The 18,285-nt window shown below is 45.2% G+C and overlaps 1 protein-coding gene across 1 annotated transcript; it reads left to right on the top strand.

Annotated features, from left to right (window-relative positions):
- The first annotated feature begins 134 nt into the window (after positions 1-134).
- Positions 135-18,027, top strand: ZSWIM3 (zinc finger SWIM-type containing 3). Its single transcript, XM_054573666.1, has 2 exons — positions 135-478; positions 15,801-18,027. The coding sequence occupies exons 1-2, from the start codon at positions 324-326 to the stop codon at positions 17,725-17,727; spliced, it is 2,082 nt and encodes a 693-aa protein (XP_054429641.1). The 5' UTR covers positions 135-323; the 3' UTR covers positions 17,728-18,027.
- The last annotated feature ends 258 nt before the right edge of the window (positions 18,028-18,285 follow it).

Below are 18,285 nucleotides of genomic sequence, written 5' to 3'. Positions count from 1 at the left end.
CTACCTTTCTCTAGGATTGGAGAAAATGAATATCAGTCCGGGAATCGCGTGTGTGACTGGATGAGACTTGTGAGGGGGCGGAGCCCAGGCTCTTGCTAATAAGGGCTTAACGTCATTTCCCCTCTGTCAGAAAGCAAAGATGCCCCCAACCCATTTAACCGGCTCACACTTGGGCTGCTCCTGAGCTCCATTGCAGGCCACCCAATAGGGGCCGACCTTGAAGGCGTTTGGGTCTACGCTAGCCTCTAGACCCTCACAGTGTGACCTCTAACCCTGGTATTTAATCTTAGGGCCAGCCCCTGGAGTAGGTTGAGCGGGTAGCCATGGAGCTGGGCAGCTGCTTCAAGACCTACGAGGATTTCAAGAAGTGCTTCAGCGTCTACAAAAAGGAGAACAGGTGCTCCTTCATTCTCAGGGACCGCGTCTCTGTCCGCTTCCACAACCTCAACCATGGCACCTCTATCCGTGAGGACATCCTGTAAGGGCGGGGTGGGGACGGGGCAGGAGGGTGGGGAGGCTGGACAGTCCCCTGGAGGGCGGCCTGGAGGAGGAGGGAGTGCAGTTGGGCCCTTGTTTCTGAAAGCATTCAACAGGCACTCGTTAAGCACCTACTGGGTGCCCGGTGAAAAGAGAGCCAAACCTCCACAAGCATCGGTTTTTGACCTCCCACTTCACCACCTTCCCTCACTCACTGTCCTTCATTCACAGCTTTCCTGAAATTAATAGTAAGTGCAATTTGTCCCATTTTCTGAGCACATGCAGTATACCACACACAAAAGCATGCCCTTCACAAATAGGTAAAAAAAATACATTGGGGATAATTTCCTTCATCAATCTCTTTACAAAGCAGTAATGAGGTCAACTGTTGGTTAGTTCGGTTCATTCGTTCATTCATGATGTGGCCGTTTTTAAATAGCTCTTGAGCTCCTGAGATGAACAGCCGTTTTTCAGACACTTTCCATGTCTTAAGCAGCGTCCTCTAATCTGTGCATGCGTTGACAATTAGAGTTAAATGTAATTTCTCCCATTTGACAGATGCATTTCAGGGCTCAGGTGAAACAACCCAGTGTGAGAAAATGTACTTCTAACGTTACTATAAGAAAAAGCGATGAAATTAGCAACCGACACCAGGCCTTTGTGCTAGGGACATCAGAAGCGTGAAGGGGCTAACGTGCGAGCAGGCCCTGTTGAACCAGCTCCCGCTGATGGCTGCCGTGTGAAGATAAAGACCCAGTGTTGCCAGAATTTGAGACAAGACGAGTCAGAAGTCCAGGCTCTATGTGAAATTGCTCACTTTTTACAAATTGAAAATCAATTCAAATTTGAACATACACTATGTGGGCCGACTCTGAGGGTCAAAGTACATCGGAGACCTGGGTTGAGATGTTTGGCCAAGGCTCCCATCTAGGAAGGCAGGCTATGTTCTTTCCGCTGCTCTGAAGTCCAGTGCCATGCTGGGTCCAGATAACATAAAGATGAATAAGAAACCAGCCTACCCTCAAAAAGCTTAAGATGGGATATATTTGAACTCCAGTAAAGTGAGTGGTGTGTGATCAATGCTTTAAAAGCGATGTGCAAAGGAAGCGACAAACGCCTCGGAAGCGGAGGAAGCCTTCGTGCTGGAAGTAATGGTTTCTACTGGGTGGTGAATGAATGCAAAGGGCTAGAATAGGAGTTCAGTGGTTAACGATTGAGTCGCATGGAGGAGTTTGACCAGAAGTTGCTGTGCAGAAGGAACTATGAAGCAAGGTACAGGAATGTGAAAGAAGGTGGCATGTTTAAGAAATAGGGTGGGATGCCATGCTTGGCAGGAGATGAAGTCAGCTGCCATCTATCTGATAAGTCTTTAGGTACCAGTCTGAGGTGTTTGGACTTGATCCTATGCCAGTAGCATCTTTCTGAGCAGTGAGAATAATACAAAAAATGTCCTGCTCTCGAGATGCTTACAGTCTAGGGCAGATAAATGCAGTGGCCTCCATTGCCCTCAGGGTGAAGTCTAAGACCTTGAACCTGGCTCACCAGACCACCTGACCCTCTGACCTCTCCATCTCGTGCCGTGTGTCCATCCGTATCGAGTCCACTCCGTGCTCAGCCCCTGTCCCAAACCCAGGCTTCTTGGTTCTTACACTTACCATGTCCAGTGGTGAGAATAACCTTGCCCATCACTTTTCCTCTAATGTTAGTAATTTTGTGCACTATCATCTCAGTACTGTATATCCTGAACTACAATTTATTTAACAAGTTTTCTTTAAATTTAGTTTTAATATTTAAAGGAAGCTGTTTTAGCGCCAGTCTAAGCAATAATATATAAGAGGTAACAGTATAGTGACCCCCCAAATGGGCTATATTTATATATAACTGTTTAAATATTCTTGTGCAAGCTGATGTCCTTTTGGACCTGTCAGGGGAAACTCTGTTTTAGCTCATTATGACTTTTCCTTCATAGTTCAGCACGTTTTCCAGCAAGGCTCTAACTCCCCAATGATTAGGTTAGATGCTCGCCTGTGTTCTGACAGCACCTGTTAACTCCTGTTATAGCAAATATTTTGTTTTGGAATACACTTTTCAAGGGTTTCCACAGGTTGGCTGAGCTCTTCCTGGAAGGGACTGGGGCTTAAGGTTTTTTGTGTTCTCACCAATTAGCACTGCTGCAGCGGATCAAGTCTGAACAGCTCACATGTGAATCTAAGCACCTCTCAGACACGTCATTCCCAGGTCTGAGCACAGGTCTTGGCCCGTAGCAGACCTTAAGTAATTTTTGAATGAATGAGTCATCAAGCGCTAAACATGATTCAGGGAAATAGCTGTTGTAGGGACTCACAAGAGAGAAAATCCATTTTCTATATGGTGCCCTAACAAATTACCACAAATGTAGTGACTTAAACACAGATTATCTTAAGAGAACTGTAGAAGTCAGACACAGGTCTGCCTGGGTTAAAGTCTAGCTGTCAAGCAGGGCTACGTTTCTGGAGAACCTAGAGAAGAAGCCGTTTCCTTGTCTTTTCCAGCTTCTAGCGTCTGCCCACCTCCTTGGCTCACGGTCCCCTTCCTCTTCCATCCTCAAAGCCAGCAATGGCTGGTTCAGTCCTCACATCGTGTCACCCTCACCTTGTTTTTGTCATCCTATCTCCCTCTCGGGCTCCCCTCTTCTGCTTTTAGGGCCCTGTGATTATCCTGCGCCCACCCAGACAGTGTAGGATAATTTCCCTTTTTAAAAAAGTCTGCTAATGAACCACCTTAATTCCATCTGCAATCTTAATTTCCCTTTGCCATGTAACGTATCATGTTCGCAGGCCCTAGAGTTCAGGCAGTGGGCATCTCTGGGGGACCATCCTGCCTCTCACAGGACACTTCCCATCCCAGCGGGAGAAATGGTGTAAGTGCGTGCAGGTGGTAACATCACGTGCTTAGGGCGGTGAGGAGAGCCGCTCGCTCGGCTGGAAGGCAGACTTATGCTGCGGCAGCGGGAAAGGAAATTGGAGGGACTCAGGTGACAAATTGGAGGACTGGGATTAGTTGCGTTCATTTTTGTTTTTGAAGGTTGAACAATTTCAAAAGTGAGTTTGTTTATGAGTGGTTAATACAGGGCGGGGCAAAAGTAGGTTTGCAGTTGGGAGTACACGAAACACAGTTCATTCTTGTGTTATTATTTACTAATTATTGTATTATTGTCCATACGAACAACTGTAAACCTACTTGAAAATAATTTTTTTTCAAACCGTACCAAAGGGTCTAAAAATCAGTGTCCCTGCCACTGTGTTATCCAAAGGCAACCATGGTTACCCTCCCGCAATACAGAGTCTGAACAGGCGTATGTTGTACACGTGTATGAATCTTTTTTTTTTTTCCTTTAACACAAGTGGCTGCTACTTGCTTTTCTTATCAGTGTATTTTGGAGATGATTCCATATCACTTATTCCATTGTAAGGCCGTTTAATTCACTGATTTTAACAATTGTTAACTGAACACTCACTCCATAGCGTCTGGAGATACAGTTTTGAAAAAGATTTGTCTCCCTTCGAGTCAGGGAGACTAAACTTTAATCACAGAAATAATTACTTCCGTAAAATAATTGCGAGTGCTCCAAAGTAAAAGTCTGGAGTGCTGGGTGGGGAATGATAGGGAGCATTCACCTGGTAGGCAGGTGCTGACTGACACTTCATACCCGTGCAGGCTCTAGGTTAGCCAGAAAAAAGTCACCCCTGACATTTTGTAGAAATAGTCTGCAAAGCACATTCACCTTCATTATATGACTTCGTACTCAGAATAACCTTGTCAGATGTAGGCTTTGTTATTCCCATTATGAGTTAACACATGTGAAGTGCTTACCACACTGCTAAGTACATAGAAAACATTCCATAAAGATTAACTGCTCTTGTGATAACATTACTGTGCAGATGGGAAACAGAGCTAAGAGAAGGTAAATGTTAAGAGGACTAATAGTTTCTGCCTCTCTGCTTTACATTGTCTCTGAGTTTCTGAGTTCATTTGCTTAAGCAAAAGGCAGGAGGGGGCTAGATATAGTAAAAGGGGAAGCCAGGTACAGGGATTAAGATTTTCAAGACTTGGAAGAGGAAAGTAATAAGAGAACCTGTAGTAAAGCCACCCTCACCTCCCAAATCACCTGGTGTGAGTCAAGGAAGTCTGAATTCGGTGCAGCTACAGCCAAAAGTGGGAATGGGCAGAGAAGAGGGCTCACGGTGGAACAGGAAGTAGCATAGGCTTTCAAGACACTGTAAGGAAGCACCGAGGTGTTAGAACTGAAGGTCAAGCCTAGCCTGTTTATTGTCAGAGCTCTTAATTGCCCTACTTAATAAGTGGATTGTAACAGCTTTTTAATTCCACTTGTTGATTAGTGCATTCAACAGATTCCTAGTAAGAGGTAAAATGTTTACCTCCAGGTGTTGAGCTGAAGCACAAAATGGGTAAACTGTGGTCTCTACCTTTGAGGACAGCAGTGGACTGAGCTGGTTTATGAGGAAGTGAATTCATGAGCAGCCCACGCCTCTAGCAGAGACTGTTGGGATGTTATAAAGAATATTCCTGCCCAGGGTGTTGGGCTTTTTGACTGGCGTATGAATGTGCAGAATGAGCGCTTCTCTTGTGGGACCGCAAGGAGGGTAGGGGAAATGTTTTTAGGGGATAGTTTAGCAGAGTGCAACATTTCTTGCAACCACATATGCATATTACTGGTGGACTGGTGAGATTATTTTAATAGTATTCACATTAATATCTAAACAAAGATCCTTATTATACGGAGTAAAGTGAGCTGATTTAAAGCAAACCATTTGAAAGTAATAATGCAAATTTTATATGGGTCGATATGGCAGATGTGGAAGGTGGTCTGTGATTCCTGGAAGTCCAGGAAAAGCTGGCATAATGGTTAAAAGTGAGAGCTCTCTGCCCTGGCCGATGTGGTGCAGTTGGTTGGAGTGTCCTCCCATAACCGAAAGGTTGCTGGTTAGATTCCTGGTAAAGACACGTATCTAGGTTGTGGGTTTGATCCCTCGTCTGGGCAGTGCGTACAAGAGGCAACCGGCCCATACTCGTCTCTCAAATAGATAATTTCTCTTTCTCTGTTTCTCTCTCTCTCTGTGAAAGAAAGAAAGGGAGGGAGGGAGGGAGGGAGGAAGGAAGGAAGGAAGGGAGGAAGGAAAAGACAATGAAAAACATGTCCTTAGGAGAGGATGAAAACAAAAGGCAAGAGCTCTGGAGTCTGAAAGACAGGTTTTTCCCTTGACGTTGGACAAGACTTCTTAAAAATGTTTGCCACACAGTGTATTCCTCTGTAAAATGAGGAGGTTGTGGTGAAGAAAATACACTTAACCCATGTCACCTCAATAAATTTAATTTAAAAAAGAAAGAAAGTACATGTAGTGACTGAAACATAATGCTCAGTAAATATTTGCTGATATCATAACTGTACACAAGCACGTGATAGAAAGTGGTAGGTATTTAAGAGACAGAGAAATTTAGTGAGGGTTACCACTAAATGACCAAAAGTGTCAGTCAGTGGGGATATTCTGTAGTTTTATATACAGTTTCCTATCCCATATTTTTATATATGGCTTTTATTGGCTGTTGTGGGGTTTTCTGTTTTATCTTTTGAGGGATTGATATTCTTCAAACAGCCCACGAAGTATTCTGATTTCTCTCTCCATTGTTGTTCAGTTTAATAGCTTCCTTTTTTCTTTTCCTTTTTTTTTTTTTTTTTTTTTTTTTTTTTTTTTTTGGTAAAGTTGGCCAATACCTTTATTGCTTTGGGGGCAGAGGGGGGCTCCTGAGCTCTTGGTGGGGTGGCCCGCTCCCTCTTCATCGTCAGGCGGGATGGCACTGGCTCTGCAGGTGGCGGTCCTGCGCACATCCCGGGGGTCCTTGTTCTTGCCGATCCTGTGCCCTGGCTTTCTTGTTGATGGTGGTCCGCTCGCTCGTAGGAAGTAACTGGCTTTCGCACATGATGACCACCACCGTCAGCTGCCCGCTCCACACCCACCACCTTGCGGTGAATCAGCCTGTTGTAGCAAAAGGAGTCGCGGGGCTTCACTTTACTGGATTCGGTGCTGTATGTCTGCTTGTTCTTGATCGGGAAGTTGGAGCAGTAACTTACACCATCCCGTGCAGGTGGGCAGCTGCCAGCGCCTGCTGCCACAGCTGGAGACATAAAGAGCAATGGCTACATTTTTTGCACCCTCTTTTGGAATGTGTCCGCTCTGCTGAGAACTTGACAGGCATTGTTTTGTTTGATGTTCATCACACCCTTTGAACTAACGAAACCCTGGTATCTGAGTTTTCCTTGTACATGTATCCATTGTCACAAGGCTGCCTAGGAAAGCAAAAATAATGACACAAAAAAATGTTGCTAATACACTGGCCACTTAGAAAATGAATCATTACTTAATCATTCCTTCCTGCTTATCCCTACCAGTCCTATCAATGGGTTGGTAGTTTTTGGCTGGTGAATAGATTTGATAAACATCAGGATAATATAATGCAAATAAGACCAATTCCACAGTGAAATGACACATCTCCCAAGAGCGTAGGACTTGGTGAAGTCCTTACATCACCCTCAGCCTTACACCAGTTAACAAATGGAGAAGGGACATCAAGCAAGTATGAAGATATGATAGAAACTTGAAAACCAAAGGATCTACATAGCAAAAAATTAAAATAAGCTTTAGGGAGACGTGATAAAACAGAGGAATATCTTGGTAAAACCAACCTTTGTATTTTGCAAAAGTGACACAGAAGGGGAAAATATACCAGGAAAAAAAAAAGTTGATACTTTAAGTCATTCTTTGATTATTCTAAGAACTGGCATATAGCCGCCATTATCACTTAAGTTTTGTTAAATATTTTAACTTCATAATTTTAGTCGCATTTTTAAAGATAAAGTTCCATTCAAAACTTTTTTCCTGCTTTTCACTATGGAGATGTTTGTGACTTCAATTGACTGAAAACCCTCACATAAAATACTTTATTTCCTTTTTTTTTTTTTAACTTGAGTTTTTAGAGAGAGGGAAAGGGAGGGAGAAAGAGAGGGAGAGAAACATTGATGTACAATAGGTAGAAACATCGATCGATTGTTGGATCTCATACACCCACAACCAGGGAGACCTGGCCCACAACCCAGGCGTGTGCCTTGACAGGGAATTGATCGGGTGAGGTTTTGGTTCGCAGGCCGGCCCGCAATCCACTGAGCCACACCAGCCAGGGCACAATGCCTTGTTTCTTTGAAGCCCGGCGGCGGCGGGCCTTGGGGAGAGGATTGTTCCATGGGCCCAGGGTTTCTGCCTCTTTCCACTCTGCCCTGCTCAGGCCCCAGCTTAGCCCTCAGGATGGCTTCCCGCAGGGCACCAACGAAGAGGCCCCATCCAGAAGAAAAGGCCTTCCTTGGTTTCCTGCAGATTTCCTATCATGCTTCTGTGTCCAGAATTGGGCCTGTCTCCACGTCCGGTCCTAATGGGATGACCTTAATGGGCTTAGAGAGGCTGGAAGCCCTCGGCTCTGCAGGGAGGAATGGACTTCTGTTAGGGAGGGAGACGGGGCTGAGGGGAGTTGGGTGGCAACCAAGAGGTCCTGTCGGAGCCTTTCAAGTGAATTTACTTTCATTGATTCTGATTATTCTGGATCAGGTACTGATTATTCATAGACCAGTACTCTTGTTATTTTCCCATTTGTAGACTAGGATTTGAAAGCTTAGAGGCAAAGTGATAAAGCTGGAATGTAAATCAGATCTTCTGACTCAGTCTTGTTCCTAGCTCAAATTCTGTTGTCTAAAATGGCTTTACTCTGATTTTAAAACAATTTTATTCATTGCTCCAGGTGCAGTTTACATGGAACAAGGATACAAATTTTATGTGAAATAAATCAAAAGCTTTACTGAATCTGTTCCAATCCCCATAATCAGGGTGAATGCTATTTACTTATCTAAGTATATTGCTTGTACCTTTGTTTAATCATTCACTTAATCTTGACTTTACTGGACATCTATTTAATAATTTTTTTTTGCTCACTAGACTGAGAGTGGAGACTATGTGCAATCGCTGTCTGCAGCCTTCTGAGCAATCAGCAAGCAGTGTTTGGTACATAGTAGGACTTAGTAAATGTTTGAAATTAATCAAAGGACTTGTTCAAAGTTATAGTTAGTAAGAGTGATATGTGCTAAGACTAGGAGCCAAGTCAACTGACCTCATTCTCCCAGTGTCATAGGAAGAACTTCCTGTGTCATATATACTCATTGATGTCATTCAGTCTGTGTGTTTAGCGTCCCTGGTCTGTGCCTGGTGCAGTGCCAGGCACTGGGGGTACACTCTGGGCACAGGCAGGCAGGGGGATACAAACACCTACAGAGCAGAGTAGAGGCAGCAAGACTAGCAGACTCCCTTCCTCCAGGTTCTGGAGGAGCACTCTTAGACATAAACACTGAGGGAGATTTTAAAGAGCACCGTCAGCCCTCCATATCTGCAGGTTCTGCATCCGTGGATTCAACCAAACACAGAAAATATTTGGGGGAGAAAAAGTTATGTTGTTGCTAATATGTACTTCATAGTTAGGACTCTTAGGGTTGATGGTTGTGTCTGTACTGAACATGCACAGGCTTTTATTCTTGTCATTCCCTAAACAACACATTATAACAACTCGTCCCATAGCACTTATATTGTATTAGGTATTATAAATAATCTAGAGGTGATTTAAAATAAGCGGGAGGATGCGCATAGGTGATATGCAAGTACTATGCCACTTAACATAAGGGACTTGAGCATATGCAGATTTTAGTATTCTCAGGGTTCCTGGAACCAATCCCCTGCAGACATCAAGGGGGGGCTGTATAAAACCCTATCCCTGTCTTGAAGGGAGTCTTTGCTTTAACCTAGGAAATAGAAGTAAGTACAGATTCAAATAGCTACAGCACTCAAAGAATTCTCACAAAAGAATGTGTACTTCAACGTATGTAAGTTATATCTCGATAAAAAAGCTTAAAGGAAGCAGGAAGAACATAACAGACTTCATCCTCCTATCCACTGAGTTTGGACAACATGATACCAACAAGGACAGGACGTGTAGAGATCTTTAAGGAAGTTATTGAAACCGAACAGCCAATGTGTCGAGGGCCAAATTGAAGATGGTAAAAGGAGAATTCAGGGAAATAAAGGAGAAATGTTTTGAAAGAAAACGGCAACATAATGGTTAACTATGCAGACTCTAGCCGAGCAGGCTTAGTTCACATCCTATATCCTTCCATTTTAGCTGGAGGATTACATCCCAGATTCTCATCTTTGAGAAGAACCTCTTTAAGCCTGTTTCCCCATCTGTAAAATTTGGATAATAGAACCCTTTTCATAGTATAAGATTATGCATGTTAGAGACTCATATGTAGCCTGGCATGTAATAATCCTTAATACATGTCATAATGGTAGCGAAAAAAGACATGTTAATATATTGGATATAGATACGGGGAGAAGGAGGAATTAGAAAAAATGTCAAGGTTTCTACCCTGGGAGGTGCAGTCATTAACAGAACCAAGAAAGGTGCGAAGAGCTTTGTGGTTGGCACTCATTGGTATCTTTTCTTTGGACTAGCTTAACAAATACGTGCTAAGAGCACATCAAGCCAACATAATTTTCTTCTTTAACAATTCAATGGCTTTTAGAATATTCACAGATTTGTGCGCCCATCACCACTGTCACATTTGGAACACTTTCTCTTTTTTTAAGTACATTTTATTGATTATACTATTACAGTTGTCCCATTTTTTTCCTCCCCTTTATCCCCCTCCGCCCTACCCCCCACCACCGGCATTCCCCCCCTTACTTCATGTGCATAGGGCATACATATAAGTTCTTTGGCTTCTCCATTTCCTATGCTGTCCTTAACCTCACCTTGTCTATTTTGTACCTACCAGTTATGCTTCGTATTCCTTGTACCTATTCCCCCAATCCACCCCCCTCCCCACTGATAACCCTCCATATGATCTCCATTTCTGTGATTCTGTTACTCTTCTAGTTGTTTGCTAAGTTTGTTTTTGTTCTTTAGATTCAGTTGTTGATAGTTGTGAGCTTGTTGTTATGTTACTGTTCATAGTTTTGATCTTCTTCTTTTTTCTTAGATAAGAGTCCCTTTAACATTTCATATAATAAGGGCTTGGTGATGATGAACTCCCTTAACTTTACCTTTTCTGGGAAGCACTTTATCTGCTTTTCCATTCTAAATGATAGCTTTGCTGGATAGAGTAACCTTGGATGTAGGTCCTTGCCTTTCATGACTTTTTAATACTCCTTTCCAGCCCCTTCTTGCCTGCAAGCTTTCTTTTGAGAAATGAGCTGATAGTCTTTTGGGAACTCCTTTGTAGGTAACTCTCTCCCTTTCTCTTGCTGCTTTTAAGGTTCTCTCCTTATCTTGAATCTTGGGTCACTTAGTTATGATGTTCCTTGGTATGTTCCTCCTTAGGTCCAACTTCTTTGGAACTCTCTGAGCTCCCTGGACTTCCTGGAAGTCTGTTCCCTTCACCAGGCTGGGGAAGTTTTCCTTCATTATTTTTTCAAATAAGTGTTCAATTCCTTGCTCCTCCTCTTCTCCTTCTGGCACCCCTGTGATTTGGATGTTGGAACATTTGAAGTTGTCCCAGAGGTTCCTAAGCTTTTCCTCATTTTTTTGAATTCTTGTTCCTTCATTCTGTTCTGGTTGAATGTTTATTTCTTCCTTCTGTTCCCAATTTTTGATTTCAGTTCCAGTTTCCGTCCCTTCACTATCGGTTCCCTGTATATTTTTCTTTATTTCACTTTGCATAGCCTTCACTTCTTCCTCTATTTTGCATCTGTACTCAGTCATTTCTGTGAGCATCCTGATTACCAGTGTTTTGAACTGTGCATCTGCTACGTTGGCTATCTGTTCATCGCTTAGTTCTGTTTTTGGAGCTTTGATCTGTTCTTTCATTAGGGACATATTTCTTTGTCTCGGCACACCTGTTATGTTGTAAGGGGCAGAGCCTTAGGCATTTTCCAGGGCGGGGCAACCCACGTCTCTCTGTTGTGGCACTGTGTGTGGGGGAAGTGGTCAGAGAAGGAACAATACCACTTGCTTGGCTCTCTGCTGGCTTTCATTCACTTCCCCCCGGGTGGGTTTGTGTACCTTCTAGGACCCGTGGGTCTCTCTAAAGAACTCTCAAGTGAGGCTGGGAACTTCTCCCACCACCACAACCCCCATAGGTTTTTACAGCCAGAGGTTTTGAGGCTTTCTTTTCCTGCACTGGAACGCTGGGTTTCATGGTCTGTCTCATTCCCCAGTTCTTTCTCCCAGTTTATCCACACGAAAATGTGGGACCATCCAGTCCACCAGCCGCCGCCTCACCCTTGCCTTGCCACGAGTCCTTTCCATCCTGGTTGCCTTTCTCCGTCCCTCCTACCAGTCTAGATGAATGTTTGTTAACAACTTGGTTGCTGGGCTTCCATACTGTTCAATTTTCTGGCAGTTCTGGTAGTTGTTTGTTTTTAAATGTGTTGTCCTTCTTTTGGTTGTGCAAGGAAGCAATGCATATCTACCTACGTCTCTATCTTGGCCGGAAGTCTAAAGTCAATATAATTTGATGAGTTAGAGCAATGCTAGGACATTGAGCCAGCAGAAGGGTAAGGCCCAATCTAAAGGCTTAGGGGAGTCTTCCTAAGAGAAGGGGATGGTTGCACACAGTCCTGAAGGATGAGTAAGCTCTGAGATGAGCACGGATGTGAAGAGCATTACAGGCAGACAGACATGAGCAAAGACATAGAGGCGAGACTCAGCATAAGGAATATGGGAAGCTGCAGACGGTTTGACTGCAAAAAAACAAGTTGGTGGATGGGTGGAAAACGAGGCTGGAGACGTCAGCAGAGGCCACGCCACAGTCATCCCTCATTGGTTGTGCTGTCCTGCAGGGCTGCTGCAGCCTCTTCCTGGTCCCAAGCTGGGGATGGTGCTGCCGGCCCAGCGCTGTGCATACAACAAGTGCATTTGCAGCTCTGGGCCCCTCCGCCCTGTTATTGTGGTCCTGGCATTTCCTGTTTTTCTAAGCTTGTCCCGCAGGGTGAGCAAACAGGACCAGCTGGATCGGGGTGTTTGAAAAGGAGTGGATGAGACGCCCAGGCTGTGTCGTGTCATGCCCGGAGCTGAGAATTGTCCCCCCTTCACTGAGCTAGGACACTCCGTGAGGAGGCAGAGGTGTGACCCATTCTACCCACCAGTGGGCCATGAGTCACTTATCCAATAGATCTTTGATGAAGGAGTAGTGAGCCTTGTGTTAGGTGCTTGGAAAACACTGAGCTTTGTCACTTGAAGACAGCCCGATCCAATTGGAATGTACTACGTACCCACCCAAGTGAATTTCACAAGGCGTAAGAGCTGTGATAATAGTAGATGACTTTTATTTAAAATAAATAAAAGGCTGAACCAGGCTCTGGGCTAAAAGTTAGGTCTGTGGCTTATTTAATGCTTTATTTTTTTTGTTTGTTTTATAACTAATATTTATTGATGGGATGGATAAATACAGATTGAAAAACATACATGACAGCAAGATATCAAACTGCTAGCCAGACTATAAAATGCATACAACCTCCTTTTTAAAACTAAAAAAAATTTTTTTTGAATTTTTTACAAAGAGCCCTTACGGTGATGGTCGCTTACATCCCATCATTCACATGACAGCAGTAGAGGTACAGCATCCCACACTGAGGTGCCCCGCGGAGAACAGAGGCAACCGTAGAAGGATATGCTGGGAAAGGACTTTTAAGAGGAGTACAAAGAAAAGAGACAAAAATATCACCACAAAATTGTACCTGAGTGATACAGATTGGTAAAATGTTCTACTTTTTTTCCCTTCTTTGCTCTTTGGTCTAATAAGAACGGACAATTTTAGGTGTGCGGAGTAAGGTGGGAGGAAGGTCAGTTTCAAATCCAGAAACCTAGGTGAACACTAAGTTAGGCTGCGGCATTCTTTTTCTTGGGTGCTTGCCCCAGCCAAGGAAAATGATCCTTCTCCATCTTGTGATCAGTTCCAGCGTGATCAGTCACTACATCAGTTACATCCTCAGCTTTCAGCTGAAGACACGTGCTCCGGCTTCAGCTGGGATGCTGTCGAGCGTCCTTCTCCACACGTAACATGACAATGGAAAACCCAAGAGTCTCTCCCTTTCACTCAACCATGAATACACACTCCTAAAGCAGAAGAGTAGACACTGCTTTTCAGTAAACAGTTTCTTTCTTCCCTTTTCCAATGCCAAATTCATGTTAAAAACTTAAGAAATATTAAAATGGAAAGTCCTGCCACTAAAAAATAATCCTCATTCTAGACCATTCCATCAGGTAGGGTTACAATACCATGCTTGTTTCCAACTCACTTGCACAGAGGACTAAAAAGATAAAACTTGACAGTGTGATACCACATGAACATTTCTTAAACCGTCAGGAGCAAATGCTCAGTTAAAAGCTGTGTGTTAATAAGCAGCAACAGGAAAAATTTGGGGAGGTATCAAAGCCGTGGAAAGCGTAATGGGTGGGACTACAGAGGGCTTCTCACCAATGTGAGGGTTGCTTAGACTGCTTCGGTTCTCCCAAACCCAAGAGAACAGTATTTGTATTCCAAGTTCAATGTGTGCTAGAATCTCCATTCCTATCAAAATAGCTCATCAACAGAAGAATGGGTTTTCTGTTGTCATGTTAAGTGTGGAGAAGGACACTTGACAGCATCCCAGCTGAAGCCAGAGGAGCACGTGTGTCTCCACGTCCTTTAAAAAAAGTAATCAGTTCCCAAGTTCCCTCAGTTCTGCTGTTTTTGTGGGAGACACACATATACTTAAAATCCAGCCGTACTAGGATAAGACCCCTCTAATTGCCTTTGTCCAGAAGCCTGGTATGAGGGTATGTGTTTTCTTTTTTATTGATTTTAGAGAGACGAAGGCAGAGAGAAACATTGATTTTGTTGTTTCACCTACGTATGCATTCATTGGTCGATTCTTGTATGTGTCCTGACCGTGGATCAAACCTGCAACCTTGGTGTATGGGGATGATGCTCTAACCAGCTGAGCTATCCAGCCAGGGCCAGGGTATGCATTTTCAATATGGGGAATTAGGGAACAGAGGCTTAAGGAAATCCAGCACTAATGTTACTATGATTTTATTTCTATATTTAATCCATTGTTGTATCCAACTGGAAATTTAAAATTTTTCTATTAACACTAGTAAAGTGTGGCTCATTTAATTCTCATCACAACCCATGAAACTCATAGTTTCATTTTAGGGTGAGGAAACTGCACACAGAGAGGCGGAGCTACTTGTCCACGGTCAAACAGCTTCTGAGCGGCGGAGCCAGGACTCAAACCTAGCAGCCAGCCTCCAGCATTTACACTGTCTACCCACTAGGCATACTGCTATCCAGAGAATCTGCTAAACCTTTTATTTCAAATAAATGCTATGAATACAGAGAAAGGAGCAATTACTGTGGCTTGAAGGCATCCACAAAGGCTCCTTGGAGAAGGTGGAACCTGATTTGGGCCTTGAGCAAGGGGTGAAAGGTGATAGCAGGAGAGAAAGAGCAGATAATCAGTTTAATTACCCTTCTTTGAATCATCACTTTCCACTTAGAATGGCAGAGCGAGCAGGGACCCTAAAGATCATCTAGCCCTGGGGTTCTCAAAAATCTCTCAGGATGTGGACGTTTTTCTTTACACAAAAGATAAGCAGAGATCTTCTGTCTTCGAGAGGAGGCCCGGACATACCTTTACCCTTGGGGGCCACTTTTATTTTTGCTGTGAGAGGAGACAATGGCTCCCAAAAGGCAGGAATGTGAAGGGGGCATTTTATTTTTTTAATTTTTTAAATTAAATTTTTTTAAAAATTTTATTTTTTTTGCATCACCACTTGTCCCCCTCTACCAACTCCTCTCCCCGAGGCCCCGCAGTCACCAGAAGGGACATTTTAAACAGTAAGTAAGCAGCTGGGTACTCTGCTCTTGCCTGTTACCTGTTTTCCCTTGTATCTTGCCTCATCAGATTGAATTGCTGGCAGTGGCAGCTCCAGATGGGCAACAGGGAGCGAATGAAAGGAGTTGGGGCTTCGAACTGCTGTAGATGAAAGTGAAGGAAGTTTTAGGTAGGGTTTTGAAGTAAAAGCTGCGTCCTTTGGGATTGCAGAGTGAAAGTAAACCTACCCTCCATCCTGCACTGCATTGTGGTCTCCAGAGACTGTATCAGCCACTGCAAGTCCTAGCAGGGCCTTGTCTTATGAAAGAAAGGGGGTTGTCAGCACCTTTCTCATTGCCAACTCTACCTTCCCAGATATGTGCAGGTGAAATTCGTCTGCATTCGGACCCAGTCAAACAGGAAGAGAACACCAGAGGCGGACACATGCCCGGCATACTTGCTCCTGCGGTACAACGAGAAACTGGATAGACTATTTATCAGTGAACTCAACACCCAGCATATACACGTTGACTCCAAAACTGCGGATCCTGGAGGAGACACTGCTGGCAAATCTCAAAAGACGATGTGCTTACAGAAACCTGAGCCTGAGCAGCCTGCCTTCAAGAAAGACCTGAACATGGCTGAGAAGCCCCCAGTGGAACCATCATTTTGCTCAGATAAGGTCCAAGCAGCCTCCCAGCCAGAGCAGGAGGGTATCACCCCTTCTGACCTGGCCAAGATAGCAAAAGTGATGAAGAACTTTCTCAAGGTGGACGAGGGTTCCATGGCCTCCCTCAGTGTAGGCAACAGCCAGGACCTGGACCGGCTCAGCTTTCAGAGCAGCAAGATGAGCAGCCTGTTCGTCCGCTTCCCAGAAAGCCTCTTGCTGCATCGGGTGGAGAACGCCCAGGGCCACATTCTCTATGCTTTCTTGGTGGAGAACAAGGAACGGGAGGGCCGAGTGGTACACTTTTCTGTGCTCAAGGCCGAGACAGCCACGTCTGTGGCCAAGATGCTGAGTATCTTCGCGGAGTTCAACTCAGATTGGCCCAAGATCAAGGTGGTCTTTGTGGACCCATGCTTCCCTCACCGGGCCGTCCTGCAGGAGGTCTTCCCCGCCGCCCGCCTCCTCCTGTCCATCTATCACACCACCCGCCTCCTGGAGAAGAAACTGCATCGTAGCTCCACCGATGCATCCTTTAAAAATCTCATGAAGGAAGCCCTGCGGGAGGCGGTGTTTGTCACCTCCGAAGCCAGCCTGCAGAATCTCTGTCAGATGTCCCAGGCCCTGCTAGACGAGGAGCTCTTCAGCTTCCTGCAGGCCCACTGGTTCTCCTGTGAACTGCTGTGGTACATGCACGTCAGGAAGGGCCTGCACGCGTGTAACACCTACATGGACAGCCTAGACATCGTCACCAGCAAGGTGTCCAGCCTCTTTCGAGAACAACAGTCCCTGCTGGACTGCATCCTCCGCTTTGTGGATTACATAGACTGCTTTAATACCAAAGGCGTGAAAAACTTGCCCACGGCTCCCCCCAAGTTAAAGAGAGTGCGGCCAGCAAGCATGCCACCAAAGTCCAAGAAGCCTTTTGGAATCTGTGGGGGGAGCCTCACCAGGATCCCTGTGAAAGAGATCCCGCAGCAGGTGCAGCTGCTGCAGCAGCCCCAGATGCAGCCCTCGCACGGTGGCATGCTAGACACCTTGCACCAGCGTGGCTTCGAACTGGCCTATAAGCTGTGCTACAATGAATGGGAGGTGGTGCAGAACTCCACCCACCTGGTGGATATGGGTGGCGCCTCCGTGGACGTGCAGCTGCTAGAGGACTCTCACCAGGTCAGCAAAGACGGCTGTAGCTGCAGCTGCTCCTTTCAGCAGTGGTACCACCTGCCGTGCCGGCACGTTTTGGCCCTGCTGCACACCAGCCAGAAGCCCGTGGGTGAAACCATGGTTTGCCGCCGGTGGCAGAAGAGGTACCAGCACCTCCTCGGGCCTGGTGGGGAGCTCCGGGCCCCTGTTGTGGTCCCAAACACGGGCCAGCCCGGGAAACAAGGACGGAAGGACATGATTCAGGACCTAAGCAGGGAGCTAGCAAACCTGCTAATGCAGAGCGAGGGGCCAGAGTTGGAGGAGCGTTTCTCCACCCTGCGCAAGATTGTGGACATCTGGGCTGACCCTTGCCGGCCAGCCGAGCCCACTCAGCAGCCCGGGGACTTCAAGGATGTGGGCCGCCTCCCTTTCCTCTGGGGAAAGGAGGAGGAAGGGGAGGGACTCCCTCTTTCTGAAACCGCGATTCACAATTGAAGCACTTGTTCTGAAGCACTTGTTCTGATGCACTAGACCACAAATCTCTCTCCTTGGAAGTCTGAGAGCTCACAGTGGGCAGGACACACTAGGGGTCAGCATTTTAACCTATGTCTTCTTAGATAGGGCTGGGAAGATTGTTAAAATAGGGAGAAGAGGAACCCCATCGTGTGACAGACCTTTGAACCACTCCCTTTTCTGCCCTGCCTTTGGCGTTCCTCAGAGCCTCATTCATTGTTCAAGGCCAAAGTTGTCTCCTTCTTTCTCCCTTAATCCCTGAGATCAGATCTTACTCACTTTCCAGAGATGAACCCGTGGCCCGGATAGGGTGAGACAAAAGGGACCCGATAAAAAGGCCTGTTTTCAGGGACAAAGGGAAAGAGGGTAGCCCTTGACTGTTGCTGCTCTTTACAAAGAATCTGTTATTTGTGTCTATTTTTATTCATATTAAAGTTGTTGTTTTTTTTTAAATAAAATCAAATAAGCAAAGGAAGTGTGTGTTGCTTGAACAGGGAAGGAATCTAGTGGGGACTGTGAAGCAAAACAACTTGATACCTC

The sequence above is a fragment of the Pteronotus mesoamericanus genome, unplaced genomic scaffold (genome assembly GCF_021234165.1).
Source record: "Pteronotus mesoamericanus isolate MK-2021 breed Mesoamerican mustached bat unplaced genomic scaffold, CSHL_Meso_final contig_25, whole genome shotgun sequence".
NCBI lineage: Eukaryota > Metazoa > Chordata > Mammalia > Chiroptera > Mormoopidae > Pteronotus > Pteronotus mesoamericanus.
Note: the sequence above shows the minus strand (reverse complement) of the source record. Positions and strands in the feature narration are given on the sequence as shown.